This window comes from Ursus arctos, unplaced genomic scaffold, assembly GCF_023065955.2.
Source record: "Ursus arctos isolate Adak ecotype North America unplaced genomic scaffold, UrsArc2.0 scaffold_42, whole genome shotgun sequence".
Lineage (NCBI taxonomy): Eukaryota > Metazoa > Chordata > Mammalia > Carnivora > Ursidae > Ursus > Ursus arctos.
In genome coordinates, this window is record NW_026623059.1 from 588,914 (window position 1) to 609,919 (window position 21,006).

Consider the following 21,006-nt stretch of genomic DNA (forward strand, 5'->3'; position numbering starts at 1 on the left):
CTACACAGATACTCAGGCAACCCTGTTTAGGTAGAGTCTCCCTGTCCCCTGCAAGGGGGGATGGGGATGGGCACACTGTGAGCCGGTATTTCTAGGGTTTTGTTCTCTGGCGGCTTTCCCTGGCAGTTTGCTGTGCCTCTTCTGAGAGTCAGAGCAGCAGTGGCCGAATCCCAGCCTCTTTCTCAGAACAGAGAGATTGCAGTCTGCTCTCCAGTGAGCTCTTCTGGCCTCTTTAACTCTGTTTCTGTCGGTGCTGCTGAAAACCCTGCAGTGTCCTGGGTTGTGAGCCCCACAGCCATTGTCCCAGTCCTCACTTCCAGGGCCGGCATGTCTCTGTTCTTTGTGCGTCTAACACCACCAGCCGCCCCCATTTCCCACGCGCACTCCCGAGCTTCCTGTTTCAGTGTGGTTGGTGTGCACTCTGGAGTGCCCGTTTTCAGTCTGGTCACAAGTGCATTCCCAGGCTCACGGTTTCAGTCTGCTTCCTCATGGGTGCAGGTCCACAAGTCCAGCCTGCTCCCTAGTGCAGGTGGCTACCGCTTTCCGGTGCCCGACTGCATCGGCTCCCTCTCCCTTTAGTTTATCTTCCGATATCTGTGCGCGGAGTCAAGGCTCCGTTTTCATACCTCAATACTCAGTGCTGGAGATGTTCATTTTTGGAGATCCAGATGTATCTTCCTACATCTCAGGCTGATTCCGTGGGTTTTCATTATGGTCTGGTGCATATCCAGCTCGACTCAGGGGACCAGCTGAAAAGGGGGACCCCTATTCCTCTGCTATCCTAACTCCTCCCAATATGTGCCCTCCTTAATAAACGTCACCAGGCCTGCCCATCCCCCCACCCGCCTCCCTTGTAAAACCCTCAGTTTGTTTCTTGGAGTCCATCGTCTCATGGTTCTGATTCCCCCCTTCATTTTCCCCTTCTTTCTCCTAATGTCCTCCATTGTATTCCTTATATTCCACTTGTAAGTGAAACCAAGTGATAATTGTCTTTCTCTGCTGACTTAGCTCACTTAGCATAACCCCTCCAGTTTCATTCATGTTGATGCAAATGTTTGATCCTTTCTGATGGCTGAGTAATACTCCATTGTGTGTGCGGACCACATCTTCTTTATCCATTCTTCTGTTGAACGGCATCTCAGCTCCTTCCACAGTTTGGCTATTGTGGACGTTGCTGCTAGGAACATTGGGGTGTGTATGACCCTTCTTTTCCCTACTGTGTATCTGTTTGTTGAAAATACCTACTAGTGCAATTGCTGAGTCACAGGGTAGCTCGAGTTTTAACTTTTTAAGGAATCTCCATATTGTTTTCCAGTGTGGCTGGAACAACTTGCATTCCCACCCACAGTGTAGGAGGGTTTCCCTTTCTCCACATCCTCTGCACCATTTTTTTTTCTTGCCTTGTCAATTTTTGCCATTCTAACTGGTGTAATGTGGTATCTCAAGGTGGTTTTGATTTTAATTTCTCTGATGGCTAATGCTGTTGAATATTGTTTCATGTGTCTGTTAGTTATTTGTTTCTCTTCTTTGGAGAAGTGTCTGCTCATTTCTCCTACCATTTATTGACTGGGTTTTTTGTTTTTTTGGGTGTTGAGTTTGATAAGTCCTAGAGATCTTGGATATCAGCCATTTATCTGAAATGTCATTTGCAAATATCTTCTCCCATTCTCTGGGCTGCCCTTTAGTTTTGTTGGCTGTTTCCTTTGCTGTGCAGAAGCTTTTTTAAAAGATTTTATTTGTTTATTTGATACACAGAGAGAAACAGCCAGCAAGAGAGGGAGCACAAGCAGGGGGAGTGGGAGAGGAAGAAGCAGACTCCCAGCGGAGCAGGGCTCAATCCCAGGATGCCGGGATCACTCCCTGAGCCAAAGGCAGACGCTTAAAAACTAAGCCACCCACGCACCTCTGTGCAGAAGCTTTTCATTTTGATGAAGTCCCAAAACTTCACTTTTGCTTGTGTCCCTTGCCTTTGGAGATGTGTCTTGAAAGAAGTTACTGTGGCTGATGTCGAAGAGGTTACTGTCTATATTCTCCTCAAAGATTTTGATGGATTCCTGGCTCACATTGATGTCTTTCATCCATTTTGAGTTTGTCTTTGTGTAGGGTGTAACGGAATGGTCCACTTTCATTCTTCTCTCTGTAGCTGTCCAGTTTTTCCAGCAACACTTAATGTAGAGACTGTCTTTTTTCGATTAGATTTTTTTTCTTGATTTGTCCAAGAGTAGTTGATCATAGATTTGAGGGTCCATTTCTGGAGTCTCTTTTCTGATGCACTGATGTATGTGTGTGTTTGTGCCAGTACCGTGCTGTCTTGGTGATCACAGCTTTGGAATATAGCTCGCAGTCAGGCAACGTGATGCTGCCAGCTTTGGTTTTCTTCTCCACATTCCCTAGTCAGTTTGGGGTCTTTTCTGATTCCACACATATTTCAGGATTGTGTTATTTTAATAGGGATGGCATTGAAAGTGTAAATTCCTCTGTTCAGGATAGATATTTTAATAATGTTTAACCTTGGTTTCATTCTTTTTATAACAATTTTTTATTATGTTATGTTAGTCACCATACACTATATTCTAAGTTTTTGATGTAGTGTTCCATGATTCATTACTTGTGCATAACACTTTTTCTCATCTTTTGTGTTTTTTTTTCTTTTTTTTTAGTTTTTGTAACATTTATTTCTATTTATTTCTTCTCCAGTCTTCAGTATTTCTTTCCTTCAGCTGTATTAGGCTTCAGTTGTACTTTCTCTAGGTCCTTTAGGTGTAAGGTCAAGTTGTTTATCTCAGATTATTCTTCTTGAGGTCTTCCTGTATGCTGTGTATTTCTGTCTTAGGACCACATTTCCTAGAGAAATTAGGTGAAGGTGTTAAAGGTTTTATACCCTTGTGTAGTCAGTGTGTGTGTGTGTGTGTGTGTGTGTGTGTGTGTGTGAGAGAGAGAGAGAGAGAGAGAGAGAGAGAGAGACAGAGAGAGAGAGAGACAGAGAGAGAGATCTTCAGATTCCACATCCACACAACACCAGGAAGGTGTCCACTGCTTTCCCACATTGTCATTAACATTGATGCTGTGATTTGGTTTACGACACTGACCCCCACCAAGACACATTCTGCACTTGCTTTGCATTGTTGATGCCTCTGTAGCCTCATGTCCAGCACACACTTAATGCTGCTTCTAGCAAGTTTGCACGTTTAGCTGGGTCATCCTGTGATGCACAGTAAGTATAGCTGGGATTCCTGTGAAGGTTCAGATGCAAGCACCAGGATATTTGTAATTCATTGGTGTTTAGGGACAGGAATAAACATTGTGAGTGATTCAGTTTTTTGTGGTTTTTACCATATCTGTTTTGCCATTAGAAAAATTTTCTAAGTCAGAGAGTGAAGAGGTTTGCACAGAATCAAGTGTGCAGAGAGGGTCCCTGTGGGAAACTGCTCTATGGAGAGGAAGCCCCAGATCCTGACAGGAAACCTGCCCATTAACCTCCATCTGCAGCTGCTCCTGGGGCTTAAGCACAGAACTGGTGACTAGTGTGCACCCCCTGCTGGTCCAGAACCCCTTCTACAGTGAGGTTTGTGTCTGGGCTCACACTGATGTCCCCTCACTGTGTCCTTTGCACAGTAATACACGGCCGTGTCCTCGGCTCTCAGGCTGTTCATCTGCAGGTACAGCGTGTTCTTGCCATTGTCGCTGGAGATGGTGAATCGGCCCTTCACGGAGTCTGCGTAGTATGTGCTACTACCAGTATTGCTAATACTTGTGACCCACTGCAGCCCCTTCCCTGGAGCCTGGCGGACCCAGCTCATGCCATAGCTACTGAAGGTGAATCCAGAGGCTGCACAGGAGAGTCTCAGGGACCCCCCAGGCTTCACCAGGTTTCCCCCAGACTCCACCAGCTGCACCTCACACTGGACACCTGCAAACACAAGACATCTTGGTCAGGAAACTGTCACACACCCATTATTGTCTCCCTCAGATCCACTCACATAGTCCATGTCTCTTTTTCACCATGAGTTACCTTTTAAAAGAGCAACAGCGAAAACCCAGACGAGCACAAAGTCCATGTTGAGCTCTCTGTGTTCTGTCCTGATTACTGATTGGAACACCTGAGATCCTGGTGCTGGGGCTCCTCTCCCAGCTGCAGAGTCAGGGTTGGGCTGTTTTAATCAGCAGAGGGAGGGCCCTATTTGCATGTCCTCTGACTATATATTCTGCTTGGGATCTATGCTGACATAGAGGTCAGTAACCAGAACAGATATGATTGCCTTTGTTTTGGTTGTATTGACCACTTTTGAAAAAATTATATTTCATGATATAACTTTCCAGAGTATATACTTGGCCTTCATGTGTGTCTTCATTTTTACATATTCACACAAATCTTGTGGGACCGGTGTCATCTTATCCCATAAAGAACTCTAAACCTACACCCAGAATCTTAGAGGGTTTGTGAGGTGTCCAAGAGATGTACAGGGCGAGAGTTAATCCCAGTCTGGTGCTGTGCTCTTTCCCACAGGACCTGCTGCCCCATGAACCACCTGGAGGACAGAGTGGCCAGTCTCCTGAGGAATGTGGAGCTCTCTGTAATGGGGACAGGATGGTTTTACCTGCTCTAGAGTTTACCTGAAATATAGAGAGGATAAGGGTTCATGTAGATGTATTTTCTAACATTTCAATATCTGTGTGTTCCTTCTGAGTCATCTCTCTTTGTAAGAATTGTGATGTGTGTGCTTCACACTGGATGAACTGCACACATGCAGACTGTGTGATATGATATACACAGGTGTCACAATCAATATTATCCAGAGTGAGCAAATCAATTCTCCCTAAAATTTCCTGTATTTTCCTGGGAATTCCTTCTGCTCTTCCCTTCCTCTCCTTATCCTGACATAACTTGGGTATTTCTCATGTTACTTAGACTAGTTTTAATTTTGAAGAAATTATAGATAGATGTGCAATTATAGTGTTTGTAATTTCATTTGTAGGAATTTTTTTTTTTTGCTCTGCATAAATCCTTGAAAATTCAACCAGGTTTCTCTCTGTTGCACATATGTTAATGTTTGGCAGCTTTCCTAAGAGTGAACATGGCAAAATTTTATTTTTTAAGTGGTTGGTGTGGATAGGGATTGTTTCCAGTTTTATTTTTTATTTTATTTTTTTATAACAATATTTTTTATTATATTATGTTAGTCACCATAGAGTACATCCCTGGTTTTTGATGTAAAGTTCCATGATTCATTAGTTGCGTATAGCACCCAGTGCACCATGCAATACATGAACTCCTTACTACCCATCACCAGCCTATCCAGTTTTAGTTATTATAATAAAAGTATTTATCACCCTGCAGATGTAGATATGGAGCTCTGAGAATGTGTTATTAATGTGCTTTCTACAACAACTAAGCTGGAGAGGATGACGATGAACAGTCAATGGAGGAGTTTCTATGCAATCTTGTGTTCATAAATTATGTAGATGTCTTTGAAAACTCCACTTCAAACTTGAGAATATAATTAAAATACAATTAGAACCAGGAATTCCCCTGGGAAGCCATCTGGCCCTGGAGTCTTTTTTTGAGAGGTCTTTATTTCTGCTTCAATATCCTTGCTGGATATGGGTCTGTTCAGATTTTCTATTTCCTTCTTTTTCAGTTTTGGTAGTTTATACATTTCCAGGAATGTATCCATTTCTTCCACATTGACCTAATTTATTGGTAAATAGTGGCTCACATTATGGCCTTAAAATTGCATTTCCTTGCTGTTGGTTGTTATCTGTACCCTTCCATTCATGATTTTATTAATTTGGGTCCTTTCTCTTTTCCTTTGGATAAGTCTGCTTAAGAGATTATAGAAATTAACAGTTGTTTCAATGAACCAGATTCTAGTTTCTTTGTTTTGCTGCTCTTCTGGTTTCTATTTCACTGCTTTCTGCTCTTATCGTTATTATTTCTCTCCTCCTGCTTGGTTAATGCTTTATTTTCTGTTATCTCCCTAGCTCCATTAGGTGTAATGTTAGCTTGCATATTTGGCATTTTTCTACATTTTTGCAAGATTCTTGTATTGCCATGTATTTCCTACTTAGGATCACCTTTGCTGTATCCCAAAGGTTTTGAACAGCGATGTTTTCCTTTCCTTAGTTTTTGTGAATTTTTAAATTCTTCTTTAATTTCCTCAATGACCCACTCATTATTTAGTAGTATGGTCTTTAAGCTCCAAGTGTTTGAGTTCCTTCCAAATTTCCTCTTGTGATTGAGTTCCAGTTTCAAAGCTATGTTGTCTGAGAATATTCGGGGAATGATCCCAACCTCTTGGTATCAGTTGAGACCTGATTTATGACTCAGTATTTGATCTATTCTGGAAAAAGTTCCATGTGCACCTGGGAAGAATGAATATTCTGTTGTGTTAGGATGGAATACTCTGTGTATGCCTTCAATTCCACTGGGTTCCATGAGGCATTCAAAGCCCTTGAATTTTTGTTGATCTTCTGACTAGGTGATCTGTCCATTGCTGTGAGTGGGGTGTTGAAGTCCCCTACTATTAATCTAATACGATCAATGTTTTTCTTTGCGTTGGTTTTTAATTGGTTGATATAATTGGATGCTCCCAAATTAGGAACATAAATATTTGTAATTGTTAGATCTTCCTGTTGTGCAGACCCTTTAAGTATGATATTGTGTGTGTTTACATCTCTTACTACAGTCTTTGGTTTAAAATGTAATTTTTTACCTTACGCCAGTTAGAATGGCAAAAATTGACAAGGCAAGAAACAATAATTTTTGGAGAGGATGTGGAAAAAGGGATCCCTCCTACATTGTTGGTGGGAATGCAAGTTGGTACAGCCACTCCGGAAAACAGTGTGGAGGTCCCTTAAAAAGTTAAAAATAGAGCTACCCTATGACCCAGCCATTGCACTACTGCATATTTACCCCAAAGATACAGACATAGTGAAGAGAAGGGCCATATGCACCCCAATGTTCATAGCAGCATTGTCCGCTATAGCTAAATCATGGAAGCAGCCAAGATGCCCTTCAACAGATGACTGGATTAAGGAGATGCAGTCCATATATACAATGGAATATTACTCAGCCATCAGAAAGAATGATTACCCAACATTCGCAGCAACATGGGCGGGACTGGAGGAGATAATGCTAAGTGAAATAAGTGAAGCAGAGAAACACAATTATATGGTTTCACTCATTTATGGAACATAAGAAATAGCAGGAAGATTGGTAGGAGAAGAAAGGGAAGAATGAAGGGGGGTAAACAGAAGGGGGAATGAACCATGAGAGACAATGGACTCTGGGAAACAATCTGAGGGCTTTAGAGGATAGGGAGGTGGGGGATTGGGATAGGCCAGTGATGGATATTAAGGAGGGCACGTATTGCATTGTGCACTGGGTGTTATATGCAAATAATGAATCATGGAACATTGCATCAAAAACTAGGGATGTACTGTATGGTGGCTAATATAACAAAATAAAAATTATAAAAAATAAGTTATGTTCCCTCTATCCCTACACTTTGATGATTTTTAATCAAGAAAGGTTGCTGTACTTTTTTAAAAATGCTTCCTCTCCATCAGTTGAGAGCATCATATGGTTCTTTTTCTTTTCTTTTATTAATGTCCTCTATCATGTTGATTAATTTGTGAATGTTGAACCACTCTAGCATCCAGCTGGTCATGTTGAATAATCCTTTTTTATGTACTGTTGGATACTATTGGCTAGGATCTTGGTGAGTATTTTGGCATCCATGTTCATCAGGGATATTGTTCTCTAGTGCCCATGAAGGGGTCTTTGTCTGGTTATGGGATCAAGGTAATACCGGCCTCATATAATTTGGAAGGTTTTTTTTTTTCCCATTTCTATTGTTTGAAACAGCTTCAGTAGAATAGGATTATTTCTTCTTTACAGATTTGGAAGAATTGCCCTTGGCAACCATCTGTCCCTGGACTCATTTTGGGGGAGATTTTTTATTAGTCTTTCAATTTCTTTGCCAGTTATTGGTCTGTTCAGATGTTGTACCTCTTCCTATTTCAATCTTGGTAGTTTCTTTTTTTTAAATAATAATATTTTTAATTATGTTAGTCACCATGCAGTACATCCCTAGTTTTTGATGTAAAGTTCCATGATTCCTTACTTGCACATAACACCCAGTGCACCATGCAATACGTGCCCTCCTTACTACCCATCACCAGTCTATCCCATTCCCCCACCCCCTCCCCTCTGAAGTCCTCAGTTTGTTTCCCAGAGTCCATAGTCTGTCATGGTTCATTCTTGGTAGTTTCAATCATTTTCCAGGAATGCATCCATTTCTTCAAGGTTGCCTAATTTTTTGGCATATACTTGCTCATTATATGTTCTTAAATTCCTCCCTATTTCCTTGGTGTTAGTCATGATCTCTCCCCTTTCCTTATTAATTTGGCCCTTTCTCTATTCTTTTGGATAAGTCTGGCCAGAGTTTTATCGATCTCATTAATTATTCTAAAGAACCAGCTTCTAGTTTCCTTGATCTGTTCTATTGTTCTCCTGGTTCCTATTTAATTTTTTTCTGCTCTAAACTTTATTATTTCTTTTCTTTTTTTTACTGCTTGGTTTAGGCTTTATTTGCTGTTAGTTCTCCAGGTCTTTTAGCTGGTCGATGGGTAGTAAGGAGGGCAGGTGTTGTGATGAGCACTTGGTGTTATATACAACTAAGAATCATTGAACATTACATCAAAACTAATGATGTACTATATGATGGCTAACTGCAAATAGTAAGAAAAAAAGTGTAACGTTAGCTTGTATATTTGGGAATTTTTCTAATTTGTTGAAAAAGTCTTGTATTGCTATGTACTTCCCTTTTAGAATTGTCTTTGATGTATCCAAGAGGTTTTGAACAAATGTGTTTCCATTCCCTTTAATTTCCATTATTTAAGTTCTTCTTTACTTTCCTGGTTGATCTGTTCTTCCTTTACCAGGATGCTCTTTAACCTGCAACTGTTATAGATCCTTCCTAATTTCCTCTTGTGATTGACTTCCAGTTTCAGACCATTGTGGTCTGAAATATTCAGGGAATTATCTCAATCTTTTGGTATCTGTTGAGACCTGATTTCTGACCCAGTATGCAATCTATTCTGGAGAATATTCCATGTGTATCGAGAAGTATGAATATTCTGTTCTTTTAGGATGGGATGTTTTGTATATATCTGTGAAGTCCATCTGGTCAAATGCGTCATTTGACGCTCTTGTTTCTTTGTTGATCACCTGCTTAGATGATCTGTCCATTGCTGTGAGTGGGATGTTGATGTCCCTTATTCATGTATTATTATCAATGTCTTTCTTTACTTTGGTTATTAATTAGTTTATACAATTGACTGATCCCAAGTTAAGGTTAAATATTTACATTTGTTGGATTTTCTTGTTGGAGATGCACTTTAAGTATGATATAGTGTCCCTCTACAACTCTTCCTGCAGTCTTTGGTTTAAAATTTAATCATTCTGATAGGACGATTGCTACCCCAGCTTTCTTTTAAGTCTATTAGTGTGGTAAATGGTTTCAAATATTCTCACTTTCAGTCTGGAGGTGACCTTAGGTCTAAAATGAGTCTCTTGTAAAATCATATGGATGGATCATGGTTTGTTATCCAATCTGATACATTGTGTCTTTTGACTGGAGCATTTAGTCTATTTACATTCAGAGTAACCATTGAAACATATGAATTTAGTGCCATTGTATCACCTGTATCATCCCTATTTCTGTAGATTGTCTCTGTTTCTGGTCTATGTTACTCTTGAGGTCTCTCTTTGCTTACAGTATCCCCCTTAATATTTCTTACAGGGCTGACTTGGTGGTCACATATTCTTTCAATTTCTGCCTGTCCTGGAAGTTTTTTTTTATCACTCTTTCCATTCTGAATGACAGGCATGTAGGATAAATTATTCTTGGCTGCATGTTCTTCTCACTTAGTAACCTGAGTGTATCCAGCCGGACCTTTCTGGACCGTCAGGTTTCTATGGACAGACCTGATGTTATTGTGATGTTCCTCCCTCTGTACTTAAGGAAGCTTTTCTCCCTGGCTACTCTCAGGATAGCTTCTTTGGCTCTAAGATTGGCAGACATCACTATTTTATGTCAGGGTGTTCATCTATTTTATTGATTTTGGGAGGGGTCATCTCTGCCTCTTGGATGTGAAGGCTTGTTTTCTTCCCCATATTAGGGTGTTCTCAGCCATGATTTGTCAAATATACCTTCTGGCCCTCTCTCACTCTCTCTCCAACCCCTTGGACATCCCAATAATTCTGATATTGTTTTGTTTCAAGGCATCTTTAAATTTTCAAAGCCTTTCTTCATAGGCTCTGAGTTGTCTTTCTCTCGTCTCCTTAACTTCCTTCCTTTCCATCAGTTTGTCTTCAAGATCAGTTATTCTCTCTTCTCTCTCATTGAACCTAGCTGTTGAGCATCAAATTTAGATTGGATCTACTTCATAGCATTCTTAAGACTGGCCTGATTAGATTTCATTTACACCCTTAGAGATTCTGTACTGTTGTGTATGCTTTTTCCAAGCCTAGCTATTAACTTTATAATTGCTATCCTGAATTATCTCTTTGACATCATTCTTATATCCATATCAATTACCCCTGTGGCTGAGAACATTGCCTCTGGTTCTTTTCTTTGTTGTGATTTCCTCCTTCTAGTCATTTTGCCCATAGAAGAAAGGGTAAGTGAATGAATCAAGTTCAAAATTTCCATCATGACCCAAACAAAATTCACCAGGAAAAAATCTGAAGTGTTCGGAAACCACCACAGAAATTACACAAATCCATTATTTTGACTTGATTATTTGGTTTTTTTTTTTGTTTTTTTTGTTTTTTTTTTTTTTTTTGGTGTTGAGTTTGAGAAGTTCTTTATAGATCTTGGATAACAGCCCTTTACCTATAGTGTTATTTGCAAATATCTTCACCCATTCTGTGGGTTGCCTCTTTGTTTTGTTGACAGTTTCATTTGTTGTGAAGAAGCTTTTATCTTGGAGAAGTACCAAAAGTTCATTTTTGCTTTTGTTTCCTTTGAATTTGGAGATGTGTCATGAAAGAAGTTGCTGTGGCTGAGGTCAAAGAGCTTACTGTTTATGTTCTCCTCTACGATTCTGATGGATTCCTGTCTCACTTGAGGTCTTTCATCCATTTTTAGTTTATCTTCGTGTATGCTGTACAAGAATGGTTGAGTTTCATTCTTCTGTAGATAGCTGTAAAATTTGACCAGCATCATTTATTGAAGAGACTGTCTCTTTTCTATGGGATGTTTTCTTTCCTGCTTTGTCAAAGATTAGTTGACCATAGAGTTGAGGGTCCATATCTGGGCTCTCTATTCTGTTCCATTGGTCTATGTGTCTGTTTTTGTGCCAGTACCATGCTGTCTTTGTGATCACAGCTTTGTAGTACAACTTGAAATCAGGCATTGTGATACCCCCATGTTTGTTTTTCCTTTTCAACACTTCCATGGTGATTCATGGCCTTTTCTGGTTCCACACAAATTTAAGGGCTGTTTGTTCCAGTTCTTTGAAAAATGTCATTGATATTTTGATCGGGATAGCATTGAAACTGTAGATTGCTTTGTGTAGCATGGACATTTTACCTATGTTAATTCTTCTGATCCATGAGCATGGAATATTTTTCCATCTTTTTGTGTCTTCCTCAATGTCTTTCAAGAGTGATTTGTAGTTTCTAGAATATAGATCCTTTATGTCTCTGGTTAAGTTAATTCCAAGATAACATATGATTTTTGGTGCTAGTGTAAATGGCACAAACCCTCTCCAGACCACAAAATGTGTCGTCTGGCACTCAGGCCACCAGTGCATGAGCTGGTGTAGCTCAGCACTTCTCTGTTAAGTCTGCCTAACATCTCGAGTTATATATAAATGGGCCAAAATCTGCACTAAGTCTGTCAGGTGACAAAACCTGCCTTACAACTGCCAAGGACTGCAGGCCTCCAAAGTCTTACAAACTGACAGGAACACATGGGAATTGGGGTGTGCAGACAGCAAAATAACCACTGAAAGAGGCCTCAGTCGTCCAGACCAGGAGAACTACAAGCCCTTCCCCTTAACCGGGGGGCAAAAATATCATGGCAATGGTGGGGCTGTCAGGATTACCCACAGACAGATGCTATGGGTGTACAGGGTGAAAACAGACCTTCGCTGTGACTCATCTCCCATTGATGCTGAAAGGAACATATGGTTAGATCAATCAAAGCAATGTGTTCCCTGGCAGCCCCTTGGATGTCCTCAACTGCCTGCACAGTGTTAGAAATGCAAGCCATAGGAGGGGACCTGGGCATTTAAATTTCAGTTGTCCACTGTAAAGGGCCACCTCCTAGTAAGGGCTTAACTCCTGACAAATAAGGGAATTGAAAGGAGTCATGGTGTGTTAATGATCCCTCCCTTCAAGCAACCTTGAATTATGGGATGATATTGCTCAGTCCCCTAATACAAACAATATTGGTGGGTTAATACAGTCTTGATCTGACAGGGGTGGGGGTGGCAGTCCTACAGCCTCCTGATGTGCAGCTCCCACCAGAGAGCCCAGGTACTGAGTTTGTTCCCACTGGCCATGGGGACATCAGGTCATATGTACCTTTACCAGGAAAAGGCAGGACCAAAGGGGCCAATGGTGCTCAAAGAGTTTCAGTAAAGTTTGCTCCAAAAGTGACATCCCAGGGAAGTTGAACACCTTCTACTATCCGGCCTGTTCTACTGGAAAGCTATGAGGCACATCTCACTTATGATTGGAGGGATTCCTGGGAAACACTGTAACATGGCTACAGGGTCAGTGAGAATAGTAAAGCTGGAATATGAGTGTGTCTGGAAGTAACCAGAGATGTATACAGGAGCGGCAACAGGTTCCTGAACTGCCAGGTCCTGAGGCAGGAGCCTTGGCAGCAACCCCTCCAGTGGTCAGGGCTGGAGTACCATTAGGTCCTGCCAGCCAGCTGAGGCTGTTGTGTTCAGAGCAGTGATGGCACCTACCTGAAGGGTAGGGCCAGCAGTCTCTGGACAAACCCCAGGAGACTGAGAGAAGTTTTGACTTGTGTCCCAGCAGTCCTGAGATGAACTCATTAGGGAACCCTGATCTCAGGGATGCCCATACAGAGAGGTGTGGGAGTCCTCCATCCCCAGAGGAAGGGAGCTGGAATGAAGTGGCACCCCTTGACTGAGGCTGATAAGAGGCCCTGAAGCCCTTTATGTCCTTGGGACCCTCCACTGGGTCCCTGTCCGTAGAGGTGGTGGGCCCATCAGGTTTGTGGAAAACAAGTCTTGGGCTTCAGGAAAATTCTCCTTGTCACACGAGACTATTGTATCCATGCTAATGCCTGCTGTCTTGAACCTTGTATTACTATGAATTATGAAGTTACAAGCTTATGATTAGGGCTGTGCTTTATGAAGGACTCCTCAGATTCTGGCAACAAAGGGGTCTCCTCAGGGTTGGAAATGATCCAAGGTTCTCAGGAGCATGACACTAGGCAAAAGAAGACACCCATTGAACTGTCTCAATTTTACCTAAGAAGAAACGTGTCTCACCTGGGCTTGTCTCCTCCCAGGGGGCCTGAGGTGTCATGCCACAAAAACCCAAGTCTCCCACTATCAGATCCTATTCCTTCTTATCTCAGTGGGCTCTGATGACTTGGGGCAGCTCTACCTCATAACACTTCCTCCTATTATATGGTCTACATCTGCTGTCCCGATGGCTTGGTGTGCTTGGCAAGGACTTGGGGAGCAGCAATGAGTGTGGAAGCTCCTCTGGGGTCTCCCTAAGAAAACAGACCTCTAATCCTTCAGGGTTTTCAATGAAGGTTGAGTTTTGGGATTTTGTCTACCCCAGCCAATGGGAAGACTCATAAGAGACAATCAAAGCCTTTGTCTCCATCCTTGAGGACAAATAATTCCAGGAAATCTTGCATTTCTGTTTCTCACTCATGCTGGTCCTTGGGCATGTTGATACAGTGGATGGTGACAGGGAACACCTGGAATGGAAGTTGCTCTTCCTGTGGTGGCCTTCTGCACTGGGGTGTCCCATCCCACACCTAGAGGTTAGGGATTATTTGGGATAGCACCAAAGATTGCAACCACAGGGGATGAGTGCCTTTGCTATGTTTTCTGCCCAGGCTACCATGATCCTCCTGGTAAATTTACCACTGTCATGGGCTAGGACTGCTGCTCTAAGCTATATACCCAATTCCCAGTTGTCACACAGTGTGTCCAGCAGTTGGTCTCCCCTTTGTCACTAACTTAGGTACACTGTCCTTTGTTCCCAAGACCAAATAGGCTGCACCCCAGGTCCCTACTTGTGGAAAGAGGCAGAGCCCTACTGTCCACATTAGGTCCCCTGTTGTTAATGAAGGACATTCCCGTATGATTATAGCACATCTCAAACAGACCCAACACCCAGTTCAGTCTTTTTAGAGATGAATAGGAAATACACACTCCTGGGCTCCCCCAGAATGGTTCCTACTGGTTGGTCTCTGCAGGAGTCTGACCTTTTACAGCACTGACAAGTTAGGGCGGGTCTTCCTGGTGACACCAGGCATCAGCCCAAGCAGTGCTACAGACCAGCAAGCAACAGTTCCAGCCCAGAGAGGCTAGAGGTCTGGGGGAGGAGGTGAGTGAGGCATTCTCAGCTCCAAGACACTGGCTCCATCCCCAAACCTATCCTTGTGAAAAATTGTGCTGGGGAACCTCAGCTACTGTATTGAATTAAGAACATGCAGACTGTGTCCTACTGAAAGAATAGGCATAAGTTGCCCACACTGGGTTAAGAGGTGCCTTCCTCAGCATCTGAACTCCCACACTGGGGACTTGAGAACCACATGGCTGTTTGACTGAAGGTGGGGTTTCAGTACACCCCACAGTGGAAGTGGAGTCCCAGATTTTATGATGAACAGGTCTTAGAAGCCAGGGGAGCACAATGACACAGGGATGGCCAACATCCATCCTAGGTCCCCAGGTAGCATGAGATAGAGAATAGGGTAGCAAGCACCCAGTTACATAGGAGGTGGATGGGGCTGAGGTCCCTAATGTTTCACAGGCTCACCACTGCATGGTTATTTTAAAAGGAGACTAGGACCAATGGAACAGAATAGAGACCACAGAAATGGACACTCGGCTCTATGGGCAACTGATCTTTGACAAAGCAGGAAAAAACATCCAGTGGAAAAAAAGACACTCTCTTCAATATGTGGTGCTGGGAAAATTGGACAGCTATATGAAAAAGAATGAAACTTGACTACTTTCTCACAGCATACACAAAGATAAACTCAAAATGGATAAATGACCTCGATGTGAGACAGGAATTCATCAAAATCCTAGAGGGGAACATAGGCTGCAACCCCTTTGACGTTGGCCACAGCAACTTTTTTCAGGACACATCTCTAAAGGGAAGAGAGACAAAAGAAAAAATGAACTGTGGGACTTCATAAAACAAACAAACAAACAAACAAACAAACAAACAAACAAACACGCTTCTTCGCAGCCAAGGAAATGGTCAAAAACAAAAACAAACCTAAGAGGCAGCCCACAGAATGGGAGAAGATATTTGCAAATGACACTACAGATAAAAGGCTGGTATCCAAGATCTACAAAGAACTTCTCAAACACAATACACAAGAAACAAATAAATCCAAAAATGGGCAGATATATGAACACTTTTCCAATGAAGACATACAAATGGCTAACAGACACATGAAAAAATGTTCAAAATCATTAGCCATCAGGGAAATTCAAATCAAAACCACCTTGAGATACCACCTTACGCCACTTAGAATGGCAAAAATTGACAAGTCAGAAGACAACAAATGTTGGAGAGGATGTGGAGAAAGGGGATCCCTCTTACACTCTTGGTGGGAATGCAAGTTGGTACAGCTACTTTGGAAAACAATGTGGAGGTCACTCAAAAAGTTAAAAATAGAGCTACCCTATGATCCAGCCATTGCACTACTGGGTATTGACCCCAAAGATACAGACATAGTGAAGAGAAGGGCCATATGCACCCCAATGTTCATAGCAGCATTGTCCACTATAGCTAAATCATGGAAGCAGCCGAGATGCCCTTCAACAGATGACTGGATTAAGAAGATGTGGTCCATATATAGAATGGTATATTACTCAGCCATCAGAAAGAACAATTACCCAACATTTGCAGCAACATGGACGGGACTGGAGGAGATAATGCTAAGTGAATAAGTCAAGCAGAAAAAGACAATTATCATATGGTTTCACTCATTAATGGAACATAAGAAATAGCAGGAAGATCAGTAGGACAAGGAAGGGAAGAATGAAGGGGGGTAAACAGGAGGGGGAATGAACCACAAGAGACTGTGGACTCTGAGAAACAAACTGAGGGCTTCAGAGGGGATGGGGTGGGGTATTGGGATAGGCCGGTGGTGGGTATTAAGGAGGACACGTGTTGCATGGAGCACTGGGTGTTATACGCAAACAATGAATCATGGAACACTACATTAAAAACTAAGGATGTACTGTATGGTGACAGACATAACATAATAACAAATTTTAAAAAAAAGGCATCTAGGAGAACCAGAGTGGGAATCCCTGTTAGACACTTATCTAAGGGTGATGGGGGTGAGTTTACATAGGACTCTATGTCCCATGCCCAGCCAGCAGCTCAGTACATCAAGTTGATTTTTCTCACCACATCTGCTCAGCTACTGTCACTGCTCAGCTCCCTGAAATGCAAACTAGGAGGGAAGGGTGGGATGAACTTTCCTAGGGCTCCAGATGGGTACCAGAGTCATCAATGGACACATCTGCCTATCTTTCTGATTAATATCATGGGATTCAATATTCAGGATCATGGTCTCAGGCTCCCTCATTCAGAAACTTGCTCTGCAGGATGGCATGGCTTGCACTAGGTGAGATCATACCCCAGTCACTCTCCCCTACTGCCCACAACCACCACAGTGTCAACAGGCAGCTTGGGTGGGTAGTAGCCCTCCATCACCCTGAATCCACTTTGGGATGGAGAAGGAGAAATTATCTGGACAATGAGAGAAACCTCAATGCTCATGAGCAATGTTTTGGGAAAATGTCATTAATTTGCCCGTACAGGAGCCTGTGGCAACTTCCCTTAGTTCTGCACCCATGAGCCTCAGCTCAAGTCCCAGCTGCTGACTCAGTACTCAGGACAGTGTCTCTTGATCAGTGTAGGCTAATACAGGCTTACAAAAATAAATAGAAACCAGCACAATGCGCTTTTCACAATTTATTTCAGAATGCTCTTCAATGACCTATCACAGACTGTCAGAGTCAAGAGATGTGTGTGGGGACCCCAGTGTCTCCGGAAGACCCCTGGAAATGTAGATGTCAGCTTTGCCACCTCCTTACTTTAGTTTCATTCGTGCTCCTGTGGATTGTCTATTGTTTTTTAGGAGTCTGGTGGCTGATTTCAGGATTGTCTGTATCAACTATCTCTTCCTTAACTCTAACTGTCTTGATAGTTCTTACATTTGTGGCGACGCCAAAGAGGAGTGCAGCTATTAAGGCATAAATGCGAGCAAAGACCACTCTCAGATATACCACTGATTCATCACTTTGCCTGACTGATCGCATTCTACTAGGAGGGGGTCCACTGTCTATGCTCCCACCAGCACCTCTGTCAATGCACAGTGGAGGATCCCAACCTACGTGGCAATGACAGTTCCTGTTATTGTTGCAAATCCCCCTGTAACTGCATTTCTCAGGTAAACAGTCATAATACAGCTGAGCCACAGTGCCATTGCAGTAGGTGTTGTTACAGAACTTTCCGGGAGCACAGGGAGTACCAGGTCTCACGTGACCAACATCATTTGCTCCTGTGGAGCGATGTGAGTCCAGCCCAAAGCACCAGAACCCTGAGATCAGAGACTGATGGAATCCCACATGTTCTTGCAACTGGGGAAGATGCGTGACATTACCACATTGCAGCCTTCCACACTGAATGTCCTGGAGGGCACAGGCAACACTCTTCATTTTATCGGCTTGTCTTCTGCAATGTCCATATCTTTCTGCTCTAATATTTATGGTATAGCAGGCATCTGGACCTTTCACAGCATTTTTACCAAAGATTTCTTGGCAGTGCACAGTGCGATCAGTGCAATTTCCATGATAGCAGTAGCCCTCTTCAGTGCATGGGGTTCCATCTTGCATATAGAAATCATCAGGGCAGGCCACGGACTCCCCACGGCAGTACTCTGGAAGGTCACACATAGTTTGGATTGGTCTGCAGAGCGTCCCAGCAGGGGAATAGATGCAGTTTGTACAGCATCTGCCTGTATTACATTTGCTGCCAGTGGTGAAGGTACAATCACTCGTACAGCACGGGTTGCTGTAACACTGTTTGAAGGAGCCACAGTCACACTCTTCGCCTTGATCCACTATGTAGTTTCCACAACGATCGTGCGTAAGGCTTTTATTGAAATACACAGTGTCAGTCCTGTACATGCACTCGAGTACCTCGCCACCCACTATGTGCTGCATATGCATATAGGAACAGTTACTGAAGGAATCTGTCAGACCAGGTGATGTGTTCATAATGCATGTGGACCTTCTCTGGCATGAACAGTGTAACGAATCATAGTATATACCAAAACTTCTTCCCAACTTTTGTGTTGCTATGACAGACAACAAAAAATACTGTCTGCCTAAATAACCAAGCATGACAAGGTTTCGAAAACGGCATACACCATACAACACAGGCTCAAAATTTTGATCCTGTGGCCCTTCTTTTATCACAATTAAGGATGAATGTGGTTGAAATATTTGAAACACTTGCCTCTCATAGTGTCGAAAATATGGATTCTGTGTCGGGTGATAATTGCCCATGGCAGCTGGATCTCTCTGATTATAAATGATCATGGATGAAATATAATAATTTATATCAATAGCATGAAAGAACGTGTCAATTAAACTAAATAGCCTGATGAGGAACTGGGTACATTTTGACACGTTGTTAAACACAGTATACATCGAGTTGGAACTTAAGGCCATTCCTTTCACCCTTCCATGATGGGATGAATACATCTTACTAGAGATCCTGGGGACAGCACTGGCATTTGCTTGAGAGAACATGGGGTCGCTAATCTCCTTACGTACCAGTTTATAGGCAAGTCCAGTTGCATTGGTGTCTGCCACTATCTGAGAAACAATGTGTTCAAACCTTTGGGAATTGCTGAGGGGTTTGATTTCATAGGCAAGGTCATCCAACTTCATGATACCTTCAAGACCCCCATAGCACGTGTCCACGGTGACCATGGAAAGGGGAATCTCCTCCAGGTAGCCGAGGTAGTAACAGTCTGGAGGGATGAAGGGGTAGTCCATCTGCAAGGCTTCTTGGTCATCCTGAGTCATCATCAGCAGATGTCTGGACCAAAACAGCTTCTTGCGCCGCATGTGGATAACGTGTCTCTTGCCCCCAAAATGCAGACTGTAGGACAGCCAGCCTGGCATCTGAATGCCTTTGCCGTGGTGCAGCTCCTTCCTGGGAATGACCACCTCAGAGGAGATGTAGCGCCATGAGGGACGGCCTTGAGAACCCTGGACAGGAGCCAGTCCTGCCCAGAGTGCAAGCAGCAAGAGGAGCACCCTCATGGTGACCTGGCCCTCTGCCAGCCCCATGCCCCTTCTCAGGGACATCTGTCAGTGAGACTGGGTAAAGGGAGGATCCTCAGGAAGCCAGGTCTAGAGCATCTGACAGGAGACAGGGCTGCCTCAGGCTGCCAGCACCCTACACCTGGGAGCCACCTGTGGGGATTAGGTCACAGTCACAGGGTGTGGCAGTTGGTGGGTCTGCACATCAGTTCAGCTGGGGTGGGTGTGGGAGAGGTGGGTGGGCATGGATATGGGAAGGGAGTTGGGCCCAGAGGCATCCCTAGATTCAACACATTTAATCTTTCCTCCAGATACTTGAATAGGTGATGTACAGTTATAACAGAATTAACTCCTTTACCACTTCCATGTCCCATGGTACTGCTGGGTCACTTTCAGTGGATTGCCCCCATTCCTCACTATGGGGGCCACTCTTTCCTACTTCCTTGGCATGTGGAGATAGACATTGCAAATTTTACCTTATAGGTGTTGAAATAATGGCTTTCTAATAGTACATGTCTTATTCTGGTTTGCCATTAATTTGTAAGTCATTTGATCCTTTTTTTATATCTTTATTTGAGAGAGAGACAGACAGAGATAGCTAGAAGACAGCATGAGCAGGGATGAGAGGGAGAAGCAGGCTCCTGCTGAGCAGGGAGCCTGACGTGGGGCTTGATCCCAGCACCCTGAAATGATGACCTGAGCTGAAGGGAGACGTCCAAATGACTGAGCCACCCAGGTGCCCGTGATCGTTTTGGTTTTGCTTTGAAGCTTTCTTTGAGCTTACTGAGTAAAACATTCCCCAGTACTCCGTGTGATATTCGGTGAGTTACAAGTTTGTATGTCATTTTTTTCTCACACTAGCTGGTGAGAACAGAATGTACTGCTGAGCACATGTGAGAGCCAGGTTTTGTTGCCTCTAATCCTATACTGTGGTTCATTTCTGGACTTTGGCAACATGTGTGGTTCCCTTCTCAGCTGAAGATACAGGGAGGCTGAGGTAACTTTTGTAGTTGGCACCATGGAGGCTGCATGTGAATTTAAACGTTGCCAACCACTGCTCTCCCTTCTTGATCAATTACCCTAAACCCCTTTCATATCCCCTAGGTCAGGCAGAAATCTCACTGCTGTCTTTTGAACAGGAGTGAGACTTCTGCCCAGGTGGCTGGCCTCCTGAATAAAGCTCACATTCCTTTCCAATCAAAACTCATCTCTTGAATATTGGCCTTTCCAACAATGGGCAGCTGAATTTGGGTTTGGTAACAGTAAAACAGAGTGGAATTGTTGTTCTCAGGGGTTGGTCTGGAGGGAAATTGGGAAGCTGCATCTCAAGGGGTATGATTTTCTGTTATTCAAGATGATTAAGTTCTAGAGGTCTGCTCCAAAATCCTGGAACTGTATTAACAATAC

At 43.1% G+C, this 21,006-nt stretch overlaps 1 protein-coding gene and 1 gene segment (V, D, J or C); both read right to left on the bottom strand.

Moving 5' to 3' along the window:
- Positions 1-486: 486 nt before the first annotated feature.
- Positions 487-4,116, bottom strand: LOC125281427 (immunoglobulin heavy variable 3-23-like). The segment is given in 3 exon segments: positions 487-594; positions 3,600-3,910; positions 4,013-4,116. Coding segments are annotated over 3 exon segments (465 nt in total).
- A 13,272-nt stretch (positions 4,117-17,388) lies between these two features.
- Positions 17,389-19,626, bottom strand: LOC125281426 (disintegrin and metalloproteinase domain-containing protein 21-like). The gene has a single exon (XM_048214716.1). It carries the CDS (start codon positions 19,624-19,626, stop codon positions 17,389-17,391), a length of 2,238 nt encoding a protein of 745 aa, XP_048070673.1.
- Positions 19,627-21,006: the final 1,380 nt, after the last annotated feature.

Bases quoted from the DNA above. Each gene is read 5' to 3' on its own strand.
- LOC125281426 (XM_048214716.1), bottom strand. From the start codon at position 19,626: ATGGGGCTGGCAGAGGGCCAGGTCACCATGAGGGTGCTCCTCTTGCTG.